Genomic DNA, 27,107 nt, shown 5'->3' with positions numbered 1-27,107 from the left:
GAAAAAAGTTGATTCCAACTCTCATGGAAGGCTTTGAGGGGTTCAAAACTTAGATGAAGAAAGTTAACTGCGGATGTGGTAGAAATGACAAGAGAACTCCAATTAGAAGTGGAACCTGACGATGTGACTGAATTGCTGCAATCTCATGATCAGACTCGAATGGATGTGGAGTTGCTTCTTATAGATGAGCAAAGAAAGTTGTTTCTTGAGATGGAATCTATTCCTGGTGAAGATTCCATAAACATTGTTGAATGACAACAAAGATGTAGACTATTAAATAAACTTAGTTGATAAAGCAGTGACAAGTTTTGAGAGTATTGACTTCAATTTTGAAGGAAATTCTATTGTGAGTAAAACACTGTGAAATAGCATCTCATGCTACAGAGAAATCTTTCATGAGAGGAAGAATCCATCGATGTGGCAAATGTCACTGTTATCTTCCTTACAAAATTGCCATAGCCATCTCAGCCTTCAGTAACCACCACCCTGATCAGTCAGCAGACATCAACATTGAGGCCCTCCACTAACAAGAACATTACCTCTCGCCAAAGGCTCCGATGATTGTTAATTTTTTTAGCAATAAAGTATTTTTTAATTAAGATATGTACAGTTTTTTAGATATAGGCTATTGGACATTTAATACCCCACAGTATAGCTTAAATATATCTTTTATTGCTCTAGGAAACAAAGAAATGTGTGTGACTCACTGTATCCTGATACCCACTTTATTGCAGTGGTCTGGAACCAAATCTGCACTATCTCCAAGGCGTGCCTGTCAAGTGGTTGATGAAAATTGGGTGAATCCCTGAAGAATGCTTAGTGAAGCCAGCAAAATTACCCCATGGTGAAACTTTAATGAAAGGGCAATAAGTTAACTTCTATACACATGCCATTATAAAGAACAGTGAAGCCACGTGCAATTGATTCTTGCTGTTCGTAGCTATATTCTATAAAGTCTCTGAGAACACTAAATTAGTAGATTCTGAACCACTGCTCCTAGGGGAAACACAGGGTTAAGTTTCTGCAAGCCTCTGCACAACTGCTCACTACATAATTTTGTTTATGTGTGTTTCTGTTGAAAGACATGTTATTTAATATATTGTTAATTAATCACAATTAAATTCATAGCCAACAGCATCATAACTTGTGCCTGAATGAAGCTAACACATATATTTTCTCGGTGAGACGTATCTCAGCCTTCTCGTGCTTAGGAACACTAGCCAGCACTCCACCACCATACTTGGGGGCCATTTTAAAGTGTGAAATCCCCAACAATAAGCACAACATGTGAAAAACGTGGCACTAAAGAGGTGTTGAAAACAATGAGATCACTTGGACACAGGGTGAGGAACATCACATACTGGGGCCTGTCAGGGGGTGGGGGACTAGGGGAGGGATAGCATTAGGAGAAATACCTAATGTAAATGATGAGTTGATGGGTGCAGCAAACCAACATGGCACACGTATACCTACATATCAAACCTGCACAAGGTGTACATGTACCCTAGAACTTAAAGTATAATAAATAAAGAAAAAAAAGAAAAAAAATTGCCGTATGGTAAAAAAAAAAAAAAAAAAAGAGAGAGAGAGAGAGCGAGAGAGAGGTTAAAAAGGATGCTTGCTTACAACATGAGGGCTGAACAAGAAAGCAGACTGTTGCCTTGTTTGATCTCCGCTTGGAATGTACACATTGGGAGACTCATATTTTTTGCCACTCTGCACATGTCCGGGAAAGACCATTAAAGTGCCACGAGTATTGATTTGGGGATTAATCAATTTTAGGAAGTAGGCAAATTTTCAAGTATAAAATTCACAAATAATGAAGATTAACTGTATTTCAAACAAGTATGTAGCTTAACATTGATGGGCTGTTTAGTTCAGTGAGATTCATTATGAGAGAATAAACTTCTCCCACCATGTCAGAGCCAGAGTCAGGCCTGGAAGAAGCACGAGAGGCAGCATACTGTGGAGCAGGTCAAACCAATGTAGGTTTAAGCCTGGTTCCACCAGAGATTGTGAGAACTACTGGCAAGGTACTTCACTGCTAATTTCCCATCTGTAAAGTAGGTAAAGCAGTATCAGTTGTAAGAAAATTGTTATGAAGATTAGCTGAGATAATAGAGGTTAGTTTAATGGAGGTTAGTCTAGGCACTTAACTAATTAAAATAACTTTCTGAGAAATAATTGATATCAAGCCCTTTGAACCAGCCAGGAGTTAATTATTCGTATCTTTTTTCAGTTATTTTTAGTCCAAAATGTTTAGATAGCTGGACATTTTTGAGGGACCCAGATTTTAAGGGTAGAGAAAGAAACCTGGTCCTAAAAGTGCTCCATCTGTGTCAAAACTGCAAACTATTTCTGAAAACTAAGGCAATGTTGATTTTTATTTTAAACTATTACATAATGGCATCAATCAGTCTCTTAGATTGTCTCATCAATAAAACAACATTTAAAAGCAGAATATCAGTGTATTTTCTTCCTATAAGCTGGTAGTTTACTTTTTATTTCTGAGAATAAGAAACTACTCTGACAAATATCAAAACAATTTCTTCTTTACATTTAAGAATGTAGAATTAGAAACAAATTGTAAATGACAAATTTTCTTTCCCAAAGTAATATAAGCAATCAACTACATACTTTTCTGCACATTGATAATGCCAATATCCACTGGGGAAAGAGACAAGAAATATGGCTAGGTTATGAAATTTGGCTCAAAAAGTACAATTGTATGATATCCCTGGCAGTTCTGTTATCCATTGTTCACCCATTAGCTTGCTAAGTTTGAAAATGAAACCATGTTTTAGCCCTACCTTCAGTTAAAATCTAGTAGTTTATTTTTACTAAAAAATCCTAACTTTTTTGAAGAAGCATGATGCTTTGATTAATATGTTGTTTATTAATTCTATCATATGCCAACTTGAATAAATTAGTTAAATGTACAATTAAGGTAATTGATCTTTTATACAAGCTTAAAAGCACAAATGCATTAACTTTTACCACATAATTAATTCTTGTTTTATCAGTGACTCCCACCCTCTGGGACTAGAATTAATTCATTCATGTCTTCATACTATATATATCATACACTGTGGTTGGGAAATCGTGTGGTTGTGAAGAAGGTGGAGCTCTAAGTCTTAGCCCCAATTATGGCACCTCCAAGTAGGAATAATAATAATGAATTCCTAGTGCTGTTATGAAGATCTATTCATAATTTAATGTACATATAGCACATGGGATAATTTAATGTATGTATAGCACATTTATATTCAATAAATGTTAATGCCCTGCTAAAGGGTTTGGGGAATAGAAAAATTACAAATTGAGTCGTCATGTCAGCAATGATGGTTTTCTGAGAATTTAGTCAAACTCGTGTGTGTGTGTGTGTGTGTGTAAGGCTTTGGAGACGTTCATAATTACTAATATTAGTGATCTCTACCAGGGTGGCTAGTTACTAACTAGATAGTTCTTAAAGATTTGTTAGGGGCCCAGAGAATAGGTGCAGGAGACTGTACCAGCAGAATGGTCTGAAACTCTCTGCTTCTATGACTATTATCATCATAGCAGCAGATCTAATTTTTGTCTTAAAAAGAAACAACCATACACACTGTTTCAGTTGCTCTTCTTTAAAGGCACAAATATAAAACTGTCCTAAGTGAGCCTGGTGAAAGTAAAGTTTACCTGTTCCCAGGACCATGGCTCTTTCACATATACAAGAGCGACATTTCATCCATGTGAGCAATCCCAGCTTCTGTCTTGTCTTTAGCCACTCATAGTGCTGCTCTGTGAGCCAAATATCCCCATCCTGGACTTACTGGCGGAAAGTAATTCCACAGAAAGAAAGCAAAGATAACCTTTCAATCTAAAAAGGAACTTGCATAGAGCATCATTTAGTTGCTACAAACTCTTAGTTTGCATTGGATTCAATACTGAGTGGCGAAATAATTTACCATTGAGCTGTCTTTAGGGATATACATACACATGCATATACAGACATACATCTTCAAATTAGAGCTAATTTAGTTAAAGTCTGGGCTTTATGCCTGGATTTGACACATAACATTTGTATGCCCTTAAGCCAGTCATGACCTCTCTCAGGGTTTGCATGAAGTACCAAAAAGATAATCTGTATGAAGGCCATCTTCTTTACATTAGACAACTCTATTCAAGCATCAATTATTGCTGACGCATCTACAACAGGATGAATTCACAAGTATACACTTAATATAGATAGGGAAATATTAGGACTTCAGGAAATTTTACTTCATTATAAAACATAGAGCGTAAAATAATTCTCATTTCCTTCAATGAAAAGTTTAATTACTATGGCTTTAATAAAATCTTTATTATTCCAATAAACAATGTGCTCCCATTCAAATGTAGGCTTTCAAATAAAAACTACTTAATAGTGTTTTAAAGATATGTCCTTTGATTTTTATTAATCTATGTTATCTATATGGTCTTTTTGAGGTAATAATTAGTGCTCATGCCTCTGTTAGAACTCCTCTTCTAATAAAGGTGAAAAGTATATGAGCCATTAGAAAACATAATCTCATTCAGCTCTTCCTAGTACAATGTTTGTACATTTATTTTGCTATATCTATTTAACTACTAAGAAAATAACCAGTTATTAAATTGTCTACACTTGTTGTGGCAAGAGCCAGAAAGCTAATATACTCAGAATGTCCAGCTGATTATATCACCAGACACAACTTTAGACCTTTTGAAAATGTTCCTGTCTTCCTGAATTCTTTTCAAAGAATATTCTGAAAATCATTTCCTTTTGCCTAAAAAGCATGTTTTGCAGTTACAGTCAGTTCTAGTGAGCTGCCTGTCTATTTAGAAAAAGCATAAACTCTAAAATTTCCTTCAGCTCTGAGCTTTATAAGATTTGGATTTAACCATAATTTATATGAAAAGTGAGCTCTAACCATAAGTGCAAAACTTTAAAAAAAAAAACCTTGACACTCGACAGGCATTTTTGCCATTAAGAAGAGATCATGTGCCATTGGCAACTTGAGTGTGCCAACATACTTTTACAAATGTTTATTTTTTGCACAAAAGAGTCCACGTGTATTATAGAAAATGAAGATAATTTAAAAATTAAAATCATTTATAATGCCATCAGCCTTTCAGATTTATTTCTAGGCAGAAACAGAAATGACCACTTATTATTTACAAAATAGCATCATGATATACATACATATCTTTCTATGTTGCTTTTTCCACTTATATCATACCATAAAGCTATGCCTCTTACAATATACATTGGTCTTTATTACTATTTTTAATGACTGCACAATATTTTATAGTGAAGACATACAATTATTTATAATCCCATTATTAAAAATTTCAATCGTTCCCAATGCTTTACAATTTTATATAAACAACCCAGCAACATATATATATTCCTACATACACATCATTGCTAAGCTGTCCAATTATTTCCTAAGGGAAATTCTCTAGAAGCATAATTACTGAATCAAAGAATTTACATGTCCTGAAAGTTTTTTAAATATATTTTGCCAAATCCTCTTCTAAAAGGTTGAATACATTTACATTCCCATCAACAAAGTAGGAGGTTGCCTGTACTCAAGACCCTCATAAAGGTGTGGTATTATTCTTCTTAAGACTTATCGATTGGTTGCTAAAGTATAGTTCTATTAAATAAGCCTAAATATTACTTACTTTCTGGAGGAAAAATATATTTCTAAAGCGGACATTTTATCTTTCAAAATCTGCCAACCCTTAGAAATGTTGTTTATATTTTCGTCCCCTCTTTCCAATAGCATATTTCATAATGAAATGAGGAAAGAAATACTTTCTTTTCTCCTACTCTGCAAATAAGAACTTGGCCAAGACAAAAGTCCCAGTTCAACACTATTGAGAAAGCACAATCCAACTTGGTCTGGGTATTTTCTCTTCTGTCAACGGTTGTCAGTGGGTTAGCATTTCACTGACCCCAGGTTTACTGCCCTTAAGTCATTGGTGAGAATTTGTTTCCAGAAACTGAAAATAAATGTCAAATGATAAGTTGTAAGCCACTGGGAGAAATACATCCATCCATCCTTCCACCTATTGATCTATTCATTAATAAATGTATATTAAAGATGTATACCATATAAAGCAGCACAGCATAGGTATACTTATTTGTTCAGTTAACAAATGTTTATTAAGTGTCGGTTCCATGCCAAACATTATTGTAAGTACTCACCACTAAATTTTTAAAAATTTTTTTATTTCCATAGGTTTTTGGGAAAGAGGTGGTATTTAGTTACATGAGTAAGTTTTTTAGTGGTGATCTGTGAGATTTTGGTGCACCCATCACCCGAGCAAAATACACTGAACCCAATTTATAGTCTTATTCCTCAACCCCTTCCCACTCTTTTTCCCTGAGTCCCCCAAGTCCATTGTATCATTCTTATGCCTTTGCATCCTCATAGCTTAACTTCCACTTGTGAGTGAGAAATACGATGTTTGATTTTCTATTCCTGAGTTACTTCTCTTAGAATAATAGTCTCCAGTTAAATTCAGGTTGCTGCAAATATCATTAATTCATTCCTTTTTATGGTTCAGTAGTATTCTATTGTGTGTATGTGTGTGTATATATATATATGTATATCACACACACACACACATATATATGTATATCACAGTTTCTTTATCCACTTGTTGATTGCATATATATATATGTATATCACAGTTTCTTTATCCATTTGTTGATTGCATATATATATATATGTATATCACAGTGTCTTTATCCACTTGTTGATTGATGGGCGTTTGGGTGGCTTCCACATTTTCACAATTTCAAATTGTGCTGCTGTAAACATGCTTGGGCAATATCTTTTTGGTAAAACAACTTCTTTTCCTCTGGGTAGATACCCAGTAGTGAGATTGCTGGATCAAATGCTAGTTCTACTTTTAGTTCTTTAAAGAATCTCCACACTGTTTTTCATAGTGGTTGTACTAGTTTGCATTCCTATCAGCAATGTAGAAGTGTCCCCTCTTCACTACATCCATGCCAACATGTATTAGTTTTTGATTTTTTATTATGGTCATACTTGCAGGAGTAAGGTGGTATCACATTGTGGTTTTGATTTGCATTTCCCTGATCATTAGTAACGCTGAGCACTTTTTCATATGTTTGTTGGCCATTTGTATATCTTCTTTTGAGAATTGTCTATTCATGTCCTTAGCCCACTTTTTGATGGGATTGTTTCTTTTTTTCTTGCTAATTTGTTTGAGTTCATTGTAGATTCTAGACATTAGCCCTTTGTCAGGTGTATAGAGTGTGAAGATTTTCTCCCACCCTGTGAGTTGTCTGTTTACTCTGCTGACTGTTCCTTTTGTTGTGCAAAAGTTCTTTAGTTTAATTATGTCCCAACTATTTATCTTTGTTTTTATTGCATTTGCTTTTGGGTTCTTGGTCATGAAATTCTTGCCTAAACCAACATCTAGAATGGTTTTTCCAATGTTATGTTCTAGAATTTTTATAGTTTCAGGTATTAGATCCATCTTGAGTTGATTTTTGTATAAGATGAGACATGAGAATCCAGTTTCATTCTCCTACATGTGACTTGCCAATTACCCTAGCACCATTTGTTGAATAGGGTGTTCTTTCCCCACTTTATGTTTTTGTTTGCTTAGTTGAAAATCAGTTGGCTGTAAGTATTTGGCTTTATTTCTGGGTTCTCTATTCTGTTCTGTTGGTCTATGTGCCTATTTTTATACCAGTACCATGCTGTTTTGGTGACTATGGCCATAAAGTATAGTTTGAAATCAGGTAATATGATGCCTCCAGGTTTGTTCTTTTTGCTCAGTCTTACTTTGGCCATGTGGGCTCTTTTTTGGTTCCATATTAATTTTAGGATTGTTTTTCCTAGTTTTGTGAAGAATGATGGTGGCATTTTGATAGGAATTGCTTCAAATTTGCAGATTTCTTTTGGTAGTATGGTCATTTTCACAATGTTACTTCTACCCATCCATGAGCATGGGATGTGTTTCTATTTGTTTGTGTCATCTATGATTTATTTCACCAGAGTTTTGTAATTTTCCTTGTAGAAGTCTTTCACCTCACCTCCTTGGTTAGATATATTCCTAAGTATTTTTTTTTTTTTTTTTTTTTTTTTTTTTGCAGCTATTGTAAAAGGAGTTAAGCTCGTGATTTGATTCTCAGCTTGGTTGCTGTTGGTATATAGGAGAGCTACTGATGCGTGTACATTAATTTTGTATCTGGAAACTTTGCTGAATTATTTTATCAGTACCAGGAGCTTTTTGGAGTAGTCTTTAGTGTTTTCTGGGTACAGAGTCATATCATCAGCAAACAGCAACAGTTTGACTTACTCTTTACCAATTACTTTGAACAAGACGACAAGATCAATGCTCTTTGAATACACACACTTCAATGTAGAGACTAGGTGTGCTGGTTACTAATAACACATGTTTTTAGGTTACCAAAAGTAATAAGATTACAAGCATCACATTAACTATTGCTTTTCCTAATTTTAAATGGCATGTAGCCTTTAAGCATGCTGAAACATTCCATTAAAACATATTTTGTATGGACTAGATACCTTTCCATAATTTTGAAGTTGTCTGATTTTATTTCAGATCATTAGAATGCTGCAATGCTTTTTTTATCTACACGAAAAATTGCTCATAATAGGATCTCAAAATTTTATTTTCTTCATAAGCTGCTAGTTTTATCAACACTTCACCAAAATTAATATTTCTTTTGTCAGACATTTGGCATGATTTTTCTTTAATGTTCCATGACAGCTGAATGAGTATACGCTATCAATATGCAGCCTTTTCCCCTATAACTATAATTACATTTAAAATTAACATGCTGGTTTCTCATGCTTCATTCTGTTGTACTTGCCTCAATTTCCCTTGGTTACAAAGCATATTGGTTATGAATATGTATTAGGGTTTGCTGTCAAATTCTGTGAACGTCTCCTGGAGCAGAAGATTAGATATGTTATTGCAAAACAGATGCATCAGTTTATATCATCCCCTGCAATTTTTACCTACTAATGAACATTTATGAGAAAATGAACAACAGAACAGGGGAAATTAGTCTGCTAGTCAAGGTCCATAGCACTCTTTTTTTCTTGCTTCAATAGATTTTAGTAGAATTTAATTTTCATTTTTACTATACTATCAATTATTCAAGAGCCCATCAGTTTGAATAAAGTTAAAGTTTCGTAACTAACAAAGACACAAACCTTGACTGAATTTAAGGTTTGGAACCAAACTCTCACAAGTCAATAATTCAACATTTCGATTTCCTATCTAGCTGGTGAATTAGAAGTGAATCAAAGCTGAAGCAGGAAAAACTCAATAAATCTTTCTCTTTTAAATGAAGATGATCATCACCCCTGAGAAATATAATTGTTCTTAATAATTTTCTCTAAGTCTGTGAAATTATTCAATATCTGCTATGGATCTAAAGTGTAGTTTATCACTATCATCTTTTGCGCCTAGGGTAGAAACTTGGGGGAATAAGAGTGACCAGTGAAATGGTGCAGCCAACAGAGAGCTGAGCTACATTGATTTTCATTTGGAAATCTCACTGTAGCAATACAAAGATATATTTTTTTAAATTGCTATTCCTTTGTTGGAGACCATGATTATGGCAAAGAAGTTTATGCATCCATAGGATCATAGATTCATACCATGTTGGAGCTAGAAGAAAGTTTAGAGAATCTACACCAAACCCTTCCTTTAAAGGGAAGAAACCGATGTTCAGGCTTATTAAGAAAAGATTTCTCTGAGGTCACATAGTTCACTATTGGCAGAAACAGACCTAGAACCAAGAATTTCCAATTCTTAACCACTTTTATCACACTTCAAATACACTGGCTTCAACAAAATCTGATTTTCTTTAGGATAACACAGTCATGAACAAACCAGAAAAATATGAGGTTTGAATGTATACTCCCAAATAATCTCATACTATTTTGATAAAAGCTATCTATTTAGAAGCCTAAAGCTTTATAATGATATACTTACATTTCACATATAAACTTTGAATCGATAAGATAAGCATAAAAAGTCAGAAAGATTCTAATCCACGTTCTGAGGGGAATCTTTTCACCAAACTATCGGCTCTTTCTTACTGTCACATCCTTCTCAAACCAAAGATCACACTTCAACCAATCTCTGGTAATTATCTTCGTTCTTTGGTTCTGCCATCCTTTCACCCCAGATATCTGGCAAAACACAGCACTGGAAAAGTATCCTCTCTGTGCCTATACCCAGGCTGCTGAACACTAATGGATAGGGCAGAATGATGTCACCACAACAAAATAATGATCTCCAACCTCAAATGTCCCTCTATAATACTAGGAATGCTTCCACGTTTTCTTGCTGAACTCTCACTCTTATTCTCTACTTCTTTTAAACTCCTACTTTATCATTTCCCTTCTCTTCCTAATAAAGAAATTTGACTCCTAACCCACAAGGAAAAGGAGCGAAAGATAGAGAATGAAAAGGGGGAGAAAGAAATGGAGGAATCAATTAGGTCAAAATATCCTTAATGTTTTTACACCCAAATATATAATGACCTGTATCTGCAGCTATCTCCTTCTCCCCTGTGACAGCAGAACTTCTGTGTTCTGGATACATCCTTCTCCCACCACCTAGAGAATCTCTTCTATTGTTATTCTCTCTTGTTCTCTATTGACTCCTTTTCATCAGCATTTAAACATGATCAAGTCATTCGATTAACCATCTTCCCTTGACATTGCCATCTGCTTTTTGCTACTGTCTCATCCTTCTTTCACCCAACTTGAAATAATCATGTTCTCACATTGTCTCAATTTCTTCACCTCCAGCTTACTCAACCTATTGCAATCTAGCAGCTCCACTGAAGCTGCTCTTAACAAGAAGACCAAAAATCCTGTGGCTAAACATTTCAATACATTTTTTTTCTGGTTCTCATCTGATAAAAGTGAAAATGTACCAAGTTAATGTTTAGTGCCAAAATATCTTTGTTTGGGAAAATAACTTGAGGTTCCCATTTAGTTGGAAAATGAAACCTGAGTTAAGTACAAGACCCCAATCAAGAAAGAACAGGGATCAAGCTGCTGTAAAAAAAGAGGAAACTAATTTAGTGTTTGTTTTTCTTGATTTTTTTATTCGATTAGACAGAGGGAGAGAGAAGGAAACGGTGGCTGAAATGGGAGGTGGAAAGGATGGGAGACTCCAAGATGGCAGAGGGTTGCATAGTAATAAAGTGCCATTGAGAAAACCCCACAGGCAATATGGCTAAAATTATTTTAATAATGGGAGTATCTGTGTGTTTCTGACATATTTCCCACTCCAACCCACACACCTGCTTCCCAAAAACCTTCAGTTGCATCTACTTGACTTGTAAATGCTTTCTGAGTGGAAAGTCTTGAATAACTACATAAGGAGCTGAGTCTCAGGCATGTGTCAGTCTGATAGAGAAGAGAGATGGCAGCTGCAACGGAGGGCAGGCAGAGGTGATTTTACATTTGCAGAAATTTGGAAAGGGCTTTGGATTTCCAATATTATGGCATAAGGGTTCGAGCCAATGATTCCAGCTCTCTAAGTTTGGAAGACTCTCACCCATGAGTTATGTGTTTTTAATATGTATCTCTGCAGAATTTGCCTCTGTTGACTCTTCCCTACTTCTAAGAACATTTGCTTTCCTTGGTTTACATTACACTGTGTTTCTCAGCAACACTTCTGATCACTCCTTCTCAGTATCTCTTGTAAGTACCACTTTTTCTGTGGTACTTACAGAAAGATAAAACAAAGATAAGACAGGATGAGGTATTAGCTTTTGGCCCTATGACCTGTTCCCTTCTCCCATCATATACCCTAGCTGATTTATATGACACAATTTCTTAGGCTTCAAACATGGTCTAATTGCTGAGAATGCCCAAAGAAATATCTTTATCTAGACCTCTCTTCTGAGCACTAAATCTTTATATCCCATTTCCCTTCTGGATATATTAACTTGGAAGTCCTGTATAGATAATTCAAATCAACATGTCTAAATAACAATTCATTTTCCCTCAGAAATAATCTGTTTTTCCTCTTTTCTTTAGATTTAAATATTTTCAGAATTAAACACTGGGGGAAAACACAGCCTACAGGTCCATGAATATGACAGAGGTTGAATGAACCAAACTACATTTAACAAAACAGTATAATACAGCTGTTAAACAAATGAAAATACTCTCTATCAACTTATATGGAGATACATTGTTAATCAAATACAATTAAAATGCCACAGAGAATAAATGTATGCTATGTTTTATGTGAGAGAGAAGGTAAAAAAAAAATGCACATAGAGAAACATGTATTTAAAACAACAGAACCACAGAAAAAATTTTCAGAAGTTAATGAAAATTATTATCAATGCAGAATGAGAGGATGGGAAGAAAAGGATAGGAAAGATAATAACATTTTTCTAAATATGCATTTTTATACTGTTTTGTCTTGAGAACCATAAAAATGTTTCATATAGCCAACAAAATAAAATCAAAACAAAGAACTTTTAAATTCTAAAATTTACTATGTATATATACTCACCTAACCATGTAACAAGCTTATACAACCACACAATAAGATAAAATAATTTTAGTATCATCTATAAGCCCAGTTCTCTAACCCATGTGCCCTTAATGCAATATAATGCAAAAAAAGAAACCTGCAAATAAGTCTTGAATTTTACTTTCATCTTTAGAGTAGTATTGATGTAATAGTTCCAATACTATTTCATGTACATTATAGAATAAAGCATATGAATAAACATTTTAATGCTGCTAGAACAAAGGTTCAAAATGTGAGAGCATGGAAATACAAATGATACAAGTATGGAGTGACAGAGGGAGGGGAAGAACCCTGTGGTATTTGAATTGAATTGGAAGTATTAGTATACGTTCATTAGTTTTAAAAATATGTATAGATCAATAAATATAAAGATTGATTTAGATAGGTATACATATATCCTAGCTATGTCAACTGAAAGGACCTGGAAGCAATGACACCCCTAATAGCAATGAACACAGTACTACCCAGATCCTGTTACTCTAAATGCCATTCTCCAATAAATGGAACTGGGGATCCTTTGAGAAATAGCTGGTTCCAGGTCTTGGGCAGTGACATCATCTTGTGCCGGAAAGCAAAGCAGTAATAAGAGATTGAAGAAAATATGTCAAAAGGATATAAGAGATGGTTTGAAGGGGTCTCACACTAGCCAAATTTGGGGCATTTTGAGTATCATAAAATAATGACCATAATAGAAAACAGCACATTGAATAGAATAAACGAATCCATAAATCTGTGGTCAGACTCAAGGCAGAGAGAGAGAATGAGAGCGTGAAAGAGAAGAAGGACAGAAGACTTTCTCTTACAGAAAGAAAAATGCCACACTGAAAATGAGGAAGAATCAATAGCATTTAAAAATCACCATTTTTCAACCTTCGGTACAGTCATTGTTTCCAGCAAAGATAATCAATCAGTAGTGAAACCAATGGATGAAATATTGTTGAAGAATACTCACAATATACTATAAAAGTATCAGCCTACAAGTTCCTTTACAATGGATACCTCTGGTGGATCCACTTTAATCAAGGGATCCAACTTATAACATCACCAGTAATGGGAAAAAGTGACATAATGGGACTCTCCATGCCATACAAGAAGTGGAGATAACTACGCAATATTCTCTCCAAAAATGATGAAGGTGAATCTAACAGTAAAGAATCAATAAGAAAATCCAGATTATGGGATGTTCTAAACAACTGGCATGAATTCTTCAAAAATGTTTATGTCATGAAAGACAAGAAAAAGTAGGGGACTCCTCAAGATTAAAGGAAACTACAGAGATGTGTCAACTAAAGCAAATGTATAATTCTGGATTGGATCTGTGATTTTAAAAAGAACTATATAAAAGACATTACTGGGACAACAAGGGACATTTTAATATCAACTTTTGCATTATGTAATGTATAAAGTTGAATTTCCTGAGTATAAAAATGGCATTATGGTTATCCAGAAGAATGCCTTTGTTCCTAGGGAAGTTTACTTAAAATATAGCCCTCCACAAAGGAAGGCCTGGGTCCAAGCAGCTTTTAACTGCCACAGGGTAGACATTCAATGAATATCTGTTGTAAGAATGAATAAATGATAAATATATTGTAAACATTCTTTTCTATATTGAGAAAGAGATATTCATCTGTTTTACTGATAATAGCAAGTTTGGGGAGGGGGTCATAATAGTGAATGATGGCCAAGATCATAGAATAATAAGGCATAAAATAACTTTGGGAAATTATAAACAAGTTAAAATAGAATTAAATTGTTCACTAGAGAAAAGAAACAAAAACTGGCTACCAGACCATGTTGGACAATGTTCTGGCTCTGCAAATCACCCAATAGAAAAGGAGAAATCCCACTCCTACCACCTTTGTTTGTTTGTTTTGGATTTCTGTTCATCATCCGTAAAATAAAGACAGCATAGTCGTGGTTCTCTATGTTCTCTCTCTTAATGCTAAAAGTCAATGGAAGGAAGTTAATGCTCTGAGTAGAAGGACATAGTATCTATAAAAGGCACTACTTTTAAATTCAGTACTCTTCATTTCAGCATTGCTAGACATACATTTAGAAATAGTACCACGGAGTCTTTAGGTTATGAAGATATACCAGCATTTTAAGAATGTTTATGTTTGCATTGAATTATGGTATGGATAAGGTGCCCACAAACCCATTTGCTATAACTTACCCCACTACAATCACAGTTCTCTTTTTCTATAACCTCTACACCACACAAATGTGTACTTTTTTATTTTAGAACATGATTATGCACTATTAAGTGATTTTCTTGTTTTCACTCAACATCAAATCTTGGCAATCTTATGTAAGTCTCCCTTGTTCTTTTTAATAGCTGAGTAATAGGAGTATACCATAATTTATCTATTCATCCAATTGATGAATATTTGGATTGTAAATACTCTAGTTTATAAGTGATATTACAATCATACTTTTGCATGTATTTTCTTCTGTACTTCAGAATGTATTTGGGGTAGCTGGGAGGATTAGAATTGCTGATTAAAAAGTATACATGTGGTACATTTTATATTTGATATATAATGGCAAATTGCCTTCCAGAAAAGTTTTGTCAATTTACAATCTTAGTAAGAGTGCCTATTCCCCTGGTTCTTTGCCATCGGTGAATGTTATTGATCTTTTTAATATTTGCCAATCTGATGATTGTAAAAAGAATGTCTTCTTTCTTGATTAGAGTATCAAATCAAATTCTTAATGGGTTTGGGTACCTTTTCACATGATTAGCTGCTATTTGTATAGCACTGTTTCTTGAATATATAAAATATGATAATGTATGTAAATATATTCTACATAAAACAAAGCTACATGTGATATGTATATGTGTATATATTTGTAAAAATGCATTTAAAATATATCAGAAATTATTAAAAGTAGTTACCCAGGGGAGTATAATGACAGAGGGTGGGCCATGCTAAGGGGGAAATTTCATGTTTAACTTGGATTTTTTACCATGAGAATAATGTGTTACTTATATTTATTTTATTTTATTTTATTTATGTATTTAATTTAGTTATTTTTATTTTTATTTTTAGTTTTGAGATTGAGTCTCGCTCAGTCACCCAGGCTGGAGTGCAATGGCGCAATCTCTGCTCACTGCAACCTTCGCTTTCCAGGGTCAAGCGATTCTCCCGCCTCAGCCTCCCAAGTAATTGGGATTACAGACACCTGCCATCATACCTGGCTAGTTTTCATATTTTTGTAGAGATGAAGTTTTACCATGCTGGCCAAGGTGGTCTTGGCCTCTTAAAGTTCTGCGATTACAGACATGAGCCACCATGCCCAGCTTTATTTATTTTAATAATACAAGGATTGCTAAATAGGAATCATAAAAATAAATGAAATTTTATATGGCTAACTATACCCTCCTTTTTTGTTTGTTTACTTCTTCTCCTTCTACTTCTGGAAAATAACTCAGCTGCTTTATTTCTTGTATCAATCAACTCCAGCTATTTCTCCACAGCCTTGAAGAATTTTGTCAAGTCCAGTCTTAAACAGTCTGTTCTCTTCTCCAGATATCTCATCTCATGGTTTCTCTCCTCCAGAATCTATGTTGCGATTTTCTCACACTCAATTGTCTCTCATAGCCTGCCTGGGACTTCTATTTGACTTTAAACAAATAATGGCATTGCACTAATCAGAGCATCTAAGATGAAAGCAACCAAAGGAACATATAGGAAGTTATAAGAAGAGAAAACAGGGTCAAAGTAGGGTGCTAATCTTGCCTTCATGGTAAGAGAAGGCTTTCCTAAGGCAGTGGTATTTACAAGCATGTGAGTAGGAGTTAGCCAGGAAATTGTTGGGGATGGGAGAGAAATATTCCAGACTGAGGCACCAGCATCTGGTAGGCCCTAAAACAAACGTAAGTAAAATACGATCAGCATGACTGAAACGCTTTGGGTAATGGTCCAGGTCAGATAATTTTGTGGTGGACTTGTTGGAACCATAAATCCAGACTAAACACCTGTGTGTGTGTTGGGAGTTGAGAGGAGGGGAGTTGCACCAGAAGGAAGAAGGAAAGATTCCCCTGAAAGGAATAGATCTTCCCATTCTTTACAGTCCTACGAAGGGAACATGGAAAAACAGGTCTTAGACTAGAGTGAAGAAAATATTTTCTGCTACCTCTGGGACAAAGAATCAGTTTGTTCTCTGGGTTCTAAGACATGGGCAGTCTGATGTGTTTACAGGGGGCTTGAGGAGCTGAGAGCAGCTCCGTGGTCACAAATATATGTCCAGAAGTGAGGAAGCAGAACAAGTTAGTACGAAGTCATGAGAAAGGGTTGGAAGTAGCATTGTCCAGTGGAACTTTCTGCAATGATGAAAATGTTCTATATTCTTTGCAGTCCAGTATAGTAGCCACTAGCCACATGTGGCTACTGAGTACCTGAAATGGCTGGTGCTTGTGAGGAACTGAAATTTATTTTATGAAATTCTTATTTTATTTAAATAACCAAGTGTAGCACATATTGAAGAGTACACATCTGTAGCAAAACTAGTGTGATAATTTAGCCTTGGGTGTATTGAGAAGATTAGAGAAAGGTGTATGCATGCACACATGGAAAGTGAAGCAGTAGAGGAAAATAATGTCTTTGGTAATGCCTCGACAGAGATGTCGGTGCCTAGAGAACCAGGATTTCATAATAGTCACATCCATAGAATGTTGGTGAGACATGATGAAGGGAGAAAAGACCCCAAGGGACTTTTTCCTGCACAAGTATGAGGCAGAGCCTTGGGAAAAGGTCAGAAATCACTAAAGGACAGTTTAGAGACTTCCTATTTCTAGCAGTAGAGCTGGGGGTGTCTTGTGTCATCATTAATATGTTATACTTGGCAAAATATGATAAAAACGATGCCAAAATGCCACAAATAATGGTTCTTTCATTCTTTTATTCATTTTCCTTGTTTAACTCTCGGGAAAATTTCAAAAGTAGCAGTGCCCTTAGTTCACAGGTCTGGCTAAGCTGATGCACTACACATGAACAACAATAGACATCTTTGCTTTCTTTCTCCCTCCCTCCTGTGTAATAAGTTTTTCTTGGTTGTCCTCACTTCTTCAGTTTTGGCCAAAACTCAAGGTTAAAACACTTGTTTACTAAAAGCACTCTTCATTACACACTGATCCAGATTAATTTTTATAAGTGCCTGTTATAAAAGTACACAGAGAGGGTTGAAAAGGCAGGAAACTTAGAACTTGTCACAAAATTCAGCACAAAGGCAGCAGGATTCGGAAAGGCAAATTTTTTGTTTGTAGTGAGATACAACTTCACTTCCTTGGGTTTTGGTGATGACGCCATTTGCTATCATTTTTCGTGAATTTTAAGAAATCAGATAAAACCACCACAGAATTCCTCTGCCATTTTTAACTGTGCCAACTGCAGTGGTATTGGATTTGTCTTCATGCTATCACCTTAATGTTTTCTGCTGCCATTAAAAATAGGTATTTTGATTACACTAAAAGCGATGGGTGAGAAATGCTATGACCTGCTGTCTTTGTTGAACAGATGATGAATTGACTGAGGCAGCAAAATGCACTATTTACTATATACAGGTGAGACTAAGCTTCACCTGTTTACCTTCTCACAAGTCTCCATTGAGATGCCTTTAGAAAGAAAAAAAGTATTTTTTAAAAAAGGAATTGGTTATTATTTTCTTTTCATTCTTCCACCCTTTCTCTACATTGATTTCATTGTAGCTGTTGTTGAGTATTTGCTGATTATACATTAGCTCCAAGTTAGCAAAGCACAGGGCCTGTGCACTATTAATTTAACATGCATTTTGTTTAGGAAATCTTTATCCTATTGGATTCATGCTCCTTAGAGCAACGTGCCAAAGGAAGGTTACCTTGTGGCCAGTGGAAGTCATGCCATATATGGACTCCAAAGTTGACAATCTGCCTCTGAGTTCTGGCTCTGCCCATGGGGGAATTCAGTTGAATATTTTTAGTCCCTCATCTCCTTATTTGTAAATGGGAAGTAAAAATGTATGCCATGCCTATATTTCAGCCTGGTAAAGGAACAAATAACATGATGCCAACATAAGTGCTTTATAAAATCTTACTATACTTGAAAGGTATTAAATTTTTATTCATCATTTTTACCTACACTGATTTTCAGAAAGAATTTTAGTTCAGTTACAACAGAAGATACATAGGCAATAGGACTGACTATTAAAGATAAAAGAACAAGAATCATATAATAAAAATAGCAGATAATTGTCCCAGAAAACCTAAGTTAAGCATGGTTGTAACAGTTGAACACTAAATTTAGCTTTGAACTTCCTGACAGCTAAGACAGAACACAAAATACAGTTAGACACAAAAGTCTCCATAATTTACAAACTGAAGCATGCTGGTTCATTAGGAGAGAAGAAAGTTTTCCTTCCACAAAATTCTAAGAGGATCACGGGTGAGATCATTATGTGGGCACACAGCTGTCCCTATTTGCCATACAACTTGAAGTAACTTGAAGTTACATGTAGACATATGACTGAGTGCTAGCCAATGGGATGTGAGATGGACCGCAAAAATTCCCCAGTGCTCCCCACTGCTACCAGCTGATGCATGGCTTGTGTAGAAGGCAGAAGGTGGGAACAACCTGAGACCTGAATCCCTGCTTGCAATTGCTTGCCCATTAGAAATAGCTGCTTTTTACTTTATGTGAACAGGAAATAATACCTCTGTCATGTTGCAGATGTTATATATTTTACACAGTTTGCATACACTATAAAAAAGATTTTCTAATTCTCAACATTGTTGGATAGTATAATATCCAGCTTTACACCTTAACAGTTTTATCTAAGAAAAAATTTTAAATGAACTTTGTGAACCATCTCATTTTGTCAGAGACAAGAACATCTAAAGGTTCTGGGGAAAGGGAATGAAACAAAAATGGGTAATTTTATTTATGTGTTTGGGATGGTGGTGCCTGGGTGGAAAGGAAAGAAGCAAGAGATGAGGATAGTTTTGGAGTATGAGACACGTCTAGGAAGACCTGTTCATTTGGGTACCTTAGTAGTGAAGGTACAATGGACAATGTGAAGGCCTAGAGAAGGACGAGTCCTCCATAAATTTGGAGGAAGCTTGACAGTTCAGAAAGAAGGACAAGTAAAAGAAGATAAGAAAGGGCCCGATCTGACTTTCTATATTCCTATAGAGCCTCACTTTCCTGGCAGGACATCAACATTCTCAGCTTTGTCTTGAAGCAAACAAGCACAGTTCATAGACCCTGCTGTAGAATGCTTTCTAAAATTCCCAACATACTGTTCAGGTGTTTTGGGAATTTTATAAAGATAATCAAGGATGAGAATATCAAAATTCTTTAAATGTAATTGTATTACCCATTAAGCACAATTCTAGAACTTGCAGAATTGACTACTGAACTTCTCTGGTCTTTTGAGATTCAGTTTGAATAAGTGCATTGTGTTTAGATCTCATTCACCTCCAAAACACATTTGTTTTAAGAATTCTCACCGAATAGTCTCTGGGGCATTCTTTCTAGGATTTTTACTATGCCTTTCTTACACTAAACTATTTGGCCCTTCCTACTTTAAGGATAAATACCTCACATTTTACGTGTGGCTCAGGAGGTTTCACTTCTAGCTATAGTTAAAGCTAAAGATTTAGCAGGACTTGGCCAAATGATAGCACGGAGCTGACAGGGTAGGGCCAGCCCCCAGCTCTCAGCTTACAATCAGGCCAGAACACATATGCCAGGAGAAGATATAGACACAGTTGCTGATAAAGGCAGTTCAGGACCTAACCCAGAGAGCCCAGGAGCACAGGGCAAACAGGAACAATTAATCTAGGATCAAGGCCTAATGTTAAACCATTGTTAATATACAGAGATCAACAATGGAAAATGTAAAAAAAAGAAATACTCAGATACCTACATAGCCAGACTCTCTTTACTCTCAGTAAATATTAGGACCCATGGCTTTCCCAAAATTCCATTTTCCTTAGACCAAAATTTCTACTTCTCCCCACTCCTACAAAATCAGCAAACCACAACTACTCTTCCTCAAATAATAGTTGGCTTTTGTAGTTTCAAAGAAAATGTAAGATACGGTTGACATCAAAATCACATGAGCATCCAGAGACCATGTCATTTCTCTAAGTATTGTAAGTGCTACGGGAAAGTTTGAGTAACAACCATTTTACGATTCCATGAATAATGCAAGTTTCTCTCCCTTCAGGCTGATATATGTCTTTTTTGACACCATCACTTAAAGGAAAATGAAATCCACAAGTTACTTTTCTGTCCTTCTACCTGGGTAACTTATTTGTTCCAAAGAAAAGAATCAAGACATCAATTAGACTTTTTGCCTGCTAAGAAAATATGAAATGAGAGATAGAACAATTACGTTTTTTACTCTTCTATGTGAATTTATGTCTTTGCAACTCTTACTACTTCTTTCCACCACTAATAGGAATGAAGACACATAGCAGCAAGTGTCACTTGAAGTTTAATTTCCTTTAAGAAATGTATGAATTAGAATCAACGTACTGTCAGAGGTCATATGGTTTAACTTCTACTTACTAAATAAGTAGTATCTAATGTTAATTGAGCACTTAATCTCTGTGGCATGCACTTTTTAAAGTGCTTTCCATATAGTACCTCTTTTAATCCTCATGAAAACTCTGTTATCCTCATGTTAGAAATAAAAGAAACTGAGGCCCAGAGAGATTAAGTATTTGCACAGAGTCACATTGTAAGTGTCAAAGCTGGGATTTAAGCTCAGGAAATCTGACTCCCGGATCTGAAACACTGCATGATTCTGATCCATTTATACCATTGCACAATGAACATGAGCACTACTTGCTTTATTCCTAAATGTTACTATTACAATTCATATGGTACGTGATATTTTATTTGGAAAGATATGTAAAACATTTACTGCGTAATTCAAAGGCCCAGCTTCCTGTTTTTTCACTTAAGAATTGCCACTGCTATTTAAGGAGATGGACTTCACCTAATATCTAACAACTCTTCAACCCCAAACAAGCAGTCTGTGTAAGACAAAAAAAATGAAGATAAAGGGAATCTGGTGCCAGAATCTTGACATTTCTGAGAGCATGTCCTTAGTAATTGGACCACAAATAACTGCCTTTAGAGTTTGAAGTTGCAGGAATGCTGTTGAGGGCATTTTATCCTTTTACAAAAATCTATACCTGTGGCCTCTGGGCCTAAAACTCATGACAGATGGACTGAATACCATTAAAACTGTCTAGTGCATCGTTCTTATTTAGGTGTCCATGCTGTGTTTGGAAATCATGTTGGCTCAAAGGTCTAACTTTTAGTACTGGCTGCACATTTGCCATGGGATTATTCCATTCACTGGCTGTTGAGTCTGCTAAAATGGATGAACTTGAGTTGTTTTTTTTTTTTTGAAGGTACACCTGCAAAGCTCAATTTCTTTTTTTCAAAAAACTGTCTATGTTCATACAAGCTCTGAATTACCTTCTCTTCTCTCCTTGGGTCCATTAGTTTCTGCTTTTCCAACTGGTAATGAAAAAATAAGTGGTCTGGCCTTTGAAATGTTTAACATAAAATAAAATTAAATTAAAACTTGAGGTTGAATTTTCCAGTTTCACTTGGGTTCACTCAAGACTAATCTTTAGTTTGGAAAGAACACCCACCTCTAACCTTCTGTAGCAGTTTCACTAACACATCAACTTTATAATGTAGACTCTCCTAATAGGCCCTAACATTCAAATTCTTTATGTTCTTAGCACCAGAACAAAACTGCCACATTTCTGTTCACTACAGAGTCAAAGCTGTCATAATCTGCTGTTACATTTTACTGAATGTCCTCAAGCTGTCAAAATGTTTGCTATGTCTATCAAAATATGCCAAATTTACTTGGGGCACTGGGCATGAGCAGCAGCAGTGAAATCTTTCAGATAAATGAGGTTGGGTGAATAGCAAATATATGAAGGTTAAAATGAGAAAAGTGTAGGACAGAGCATGTCTTGCTACTAAATATGATAAGTTCTATTATAAAGAAATAATTGACACTATTGGGACATTAATTTATCAATACAGGTGGAACCCAACTTGTTATATTCTTTCGTGGATATCTAAAGATAAAAATGTGTGCCTATTACAGGCCAATATATTGTGAGCTTTTATTATGTTTTATTAATTCCCAGGTGGTATTCCAAAATATTTTCTATTTCAAATTAATATGGATACTCCTAGCAACCACAGACAATCTTAAGAAGCCCCTAGATCATATTTTAGCAAACATAATATAGTAGAAACGTTGGAGGCTCATGACTACCTAAATTCTACATCATGGAAGAGCACTTCTTTCTATCCATATTTGAAACTAAAAATCACTTTGATGTATGCTGTTCATTATGCGTAGCTGCAGAATTCAAAATTAATTGACTAACAGAGAAAGAAGAAAATTATTCATGTTAGTTAAATTCCTACGGTTTATTTTTTATGTAGAGTTAAAATGAAAAATTCTAATTTTGTTTTTATTGGCATTGTTCCAGGATTTACAAAATGAGTGGGAGACTCATCCCTCATAAGGGATCTTGAGACAACAAAGCGCCGAAATCAGCTTAGAAAAGGAGCTGTGCCACTTAGGGTGAGTGAGACAGGAGGAAATTTTTGCAAACTGTGTATGCGTATTTGCATTTGCTGAGTTCTATGTCCGTATTAAATGCAAGAACAATTATTCCTGGAGGTCACCTTAGAGATCTAGCTTTCCTCACTTACAACCGTAATTTTTTGTTTCCCCAAAATATGTTGAACTCTGAGAAAAAATTTTTTTCCAGGAGTAGATAGTTCTTTCTTGATAGTAATGAAATTCAGTGAAGCAATTTCAAACTAAAGAATATTATTTGGCCCAAAGAACTGGGATGCAAAGTTACCAAGCATGTTGTGTTAAATCTAGGTCTAACCAATTATGTTTAATTCTGTGCTATAACCATTAAGTATATTTTTTTAATGCTGAAAGAAAAATATCTCTGTGTTTCATTCTAGGCTCCTTCATGAACAACTCAAACTATCTGGTCAATAAGCTTCACACTTACCTCAAAGGCCTTCTGTATTTTTACAAAGTCACACACGCGGAGTTGGTTTTCAAGCAGGCCTGTGCCATAGTCTTCAAATGCAGTTACATCTTCTGTTCTCTCAGGGCTCTTTGGCCCAGGCTGTGACCCTGTGTTTAACTCAAGTGCAGCTTTCTGGCAACTCATAATGGCTTCACGTTTTCTCAGCTGCCTTCAACTATTTCTAGATGGTTGGATCTTTTTTCCCTTCAACAGGTGCCTTTGAAAAGAAACTCAACTTAGCAATAAAATTCCAAAATGAAAGTACAAACCTTTCAAGGCGTACGATTAGGAGACAAGCTGAGCTGGGAAATGAAAGCCCTCAACCCCCTCACTTATTTGATTCCAGAGTTTATTTTTTTTTCAAAATTTACAGTTGAATGGTTTTAAAATGGCATTTTTTACCCCTTCGTTATACTCTGTTTAACCTTGCTTGATTAAAAATGTGTAAAGCTTTCCCCACATTTATAGTAACTGACACAGAAAACAATTTCCAATCTTCATTTTAAATGCATTAGAAAATCACCTTCCCAAAAATCTCTTTGGCTAACCTTGCTGCCATTAACATGTTGTAGTTTTCAACTCCACTTTCTTGTCTGGCAGAGTTAGATGACAAAGCTGCGAAGTTTCCCTACCAATGAAGTACTCGCCTCTGAAGGCCACATTCCCAGCAATGTGGAGTTGTTTGTTTCATCTGTTCTGATCCCTTTGTATGTTTCCTGGCAACCAACACAAAGCCAACTAAAACTTTCCCTTTCACTTCCCCCTCTCCAGCTAATGACTGAACTGAAAGTTTGAATATATAATGTAAATGTTGAAATTTTTTTTAATAAAAGGACAGTTCATTTCACTCATTTTTTATTAATTTTTTGTATTTAATTTATTTGTATTATTTAAGGACTTTTAACATTATATAGGACATATTTTATGAAACAATATGATTAGTCAAAGAAAAAAGCATGACATCCGGGAATTTTATGTTTTATACACAGAAAATGTTTTATTCTTATATAATAGGAATCTGTTTCTTATATTCTTTTTGTTTTAGTTTCTATGTACATAAAATAGAGATAGTTCAAAAAAGCTCCCAACTTGTTGAAAATGTTATAAAAAACACAGCATAACATAATATGATAAATCTAATGATAAAATTGCTTGCAGTGTCATTACTGGTTCAGCTAATAATAATGAAAAGGAGGAGAAAAAGAAGAAACATTAACATTTTTTGAGTATTCACCATGTGCCAGGCACTAAAACTTTACGTTCATTGTCTTGTTTAAGCTTCACAACAATCTTACAAGGCAGATATGATCATTATCCCCATTTTACTGATAAAGAAGCAAAAAGCCGGGCACAGGGGCTCACGCCTGTAATCCCTGCACTTTGGGAGGCTGAGGCAGGTGGATGGCTTCAGTTCAGGAGTTTGAGACCAGCCTGGGCAACATGATGAGACACTGTGTCTTAGTAAAAATACAAAAATAATCAGCCCAGCATGGTGGTGCACACCTGTGATCCCAGCTACTCAGGAGGCTGAGGTAGGAGGATCCCTTGAACCTGGGAGGCAGAGGTTGCAGTAAGCTAAGATTGTGCCACTGCACTCCAGGCTGGGCAACAGAATAAGACCCTGTCTCAAAAAAGGAAAAAAAAAAGAAAAAAAGAAAAGCAAAGAAAATGCCAAAGCTCACACAATTAGTAACACATGGAAGAGAACAGAATGGCTCCCAAACTTCAAAGACTGCATGTATTAGTCTGTTCTCTCACTGCTAATGAAGACATACCTGAGACTGGCTAATTTTTAAAGGAAAGAAGTTTAATTGACTCATAGTTTCACTTGGCTGGGGAGGCCTCAAAATCATGACAGAAAGCAAATGAGGGCAAAGTCACATCTTACATGGCAGAAGGCAAGATAGCATGTGCAGGGTAACTCCCATTTATAAAACCATCAGATTCATGAGACTTACTGACTACCAGGAGAACAGTATGGGGAAACTGCCCCACGAGTCAATTATCTCCACCTGGCCACGCCCTTGACACATGGGGATTATTACAATTTAAGGTGAGATTTGGGTGGGGACACTGACAAACCGTATCACTGTACTTTAGATGGATGTGCCTGTCACACTTTATTTTTATTTCTGTAAATTAAAAAGTTGGCATTACATCTTCTCTAGGGTCTCTTCCAGCTCTAACATTCTCCGAGCTGGTATTCACTAGAGGCATCATACAGAACAGAGAGAAGAGCATCCTGTGGGAGTTCCTGTACCCATTATGGAAAAGTTCATTTATGCTTTCATTTATTCATCCATCTATCTATCATTATTCTTTCAAAAACCCATTTATTAATAGCCTAATAGGGAGGGCATGGTGGCTCACGCCTGTAATGCCACACTTCGGGAGGCTGAGATGGGCAGATCACTTGAGGTCAGTAGTTCAAGACCAGCCTGGCCAACATGGAGGAACCCCATCTCTACTAAAAATATAAAAATTAGCTGGATGTGGTCGGGTGCCTGTAATCCCAACTACTGGGGCGGCTGAGGCAGGAGAATCGCTTGAACTTGGGAGGTGGAGGTTGCAGTGAGCCGAGATCTCACCACTGCACTCCAGCCTGGGTGACAGAGATAGACACTGTCTCTCTCTCTCTCTCTCTCTCTCCCTCTCTTTCTCCATATATATGTGTGTGTGTGTGTGTGTGTGTATACACCTAATATATGTCAAGTTCTGAATTGTGACCTGTTGCCTGCCGTGAGGGCTTTATAGTCTCGTCAGAGCAATTATCCATCTAGCTCATCTTTAATGCCAATTCCAACTTCTTGCTCTTTATAGTGCTATGTTCAGAGGATTCTGAAGCCATAGTTAGGCTCGAAGGAAAAGAGTGGAATTAGATAGATAGATAGATAGATAGATAGATAGATAGATAGATAGATAGATAGATAGATAGATAGATAGATAGATATAGATATAGATATAGATATGTATCACACACACAGAACAGAGGGTATATTTACCAGATTTGCTTTTCTTAGATAAGCCCTTCTTATAAGTTAGGAAAACAGTTTTAACCCCAATATTATGAGTTCCCCTAAGTTATCTTACATGGGAACACAATTTGTCTACCTACCACCCTAGTTAGTAAGTTAATAATAGTTTAAATCTGTTGGATCAGCCCCATAAATGTTTGTAAAATGTTTTATAGTGATATTCTAGAGAGTTGGGCTTAGTTCAGTAACAGACACTAATGAGGGAAGGAAGAGGAAATACGAAAAACATTCTGTAAAGATGCACCATGAGAGGTAGGTATCCCACTGGCCGACAATGCAAAATTCTCTAATTATTCTAAGACAGACAAGCTGCCTGGCCTACTTAGCTGCCATAAAGTTGCAGCTCTAAATGTTTTCATTAGTCAAAACAGGAAAGTATAATGAGCAGCTAACAAATTACAGTAGAA

At 35.8% G+C, this 27,107-nt stretch overlaps 1 protein-coding gene across 1 annotated transcript in view; it reads right to left on the bottom strand.

Moving 5' to 3' along the window:
* Nucleotides 1-24,363, bottom strand: part of WDR49 (WD repeat domain 49) — a 186,375-nt gene extending 162,012 nt beyond the window's left edge. The window contains exons 1-2 of the mRNA XM_025376536.1: nt 24,214-24,363; nt 23,645-23,882 (exon numbers count right to left, since the gene is read on the bottom strand). Coding sequence (XP_025232321.1) covers nt 23,645-23,809 — 165 coding nt within the window. The 5' untranslated portion in view covers nt 23,810-23,882; nt 24,214-24,363. The remainder of the gene's footprint in view (nt 1-23,644; nt 23,883-24,213) is intronic.
* Between the last annotated feature and the right edge of the window lie 2,744 nt (nt 24,364-27,107).

Source organism: Theropithecus gelada, chromosome 2, assembly GCF_003255815.1.
Source record: "Theropithecus gelada isolate Dixy chromosome 2, Tgel_1.0, whole genome shotgun sequence".
In the NCBI taxonomy this organism is placed as follows: Eukaryota; Metazoa; Chordata; class Mammalia; order Primates; family Cercopithecidae; genus Theropithecus; species Theropithecus gelada.
The sequence above is the reverse complement of the archived record's forward strand: the minus strand, read 5'-3'. Positions and strand labels throughout refer to the sequence as shown.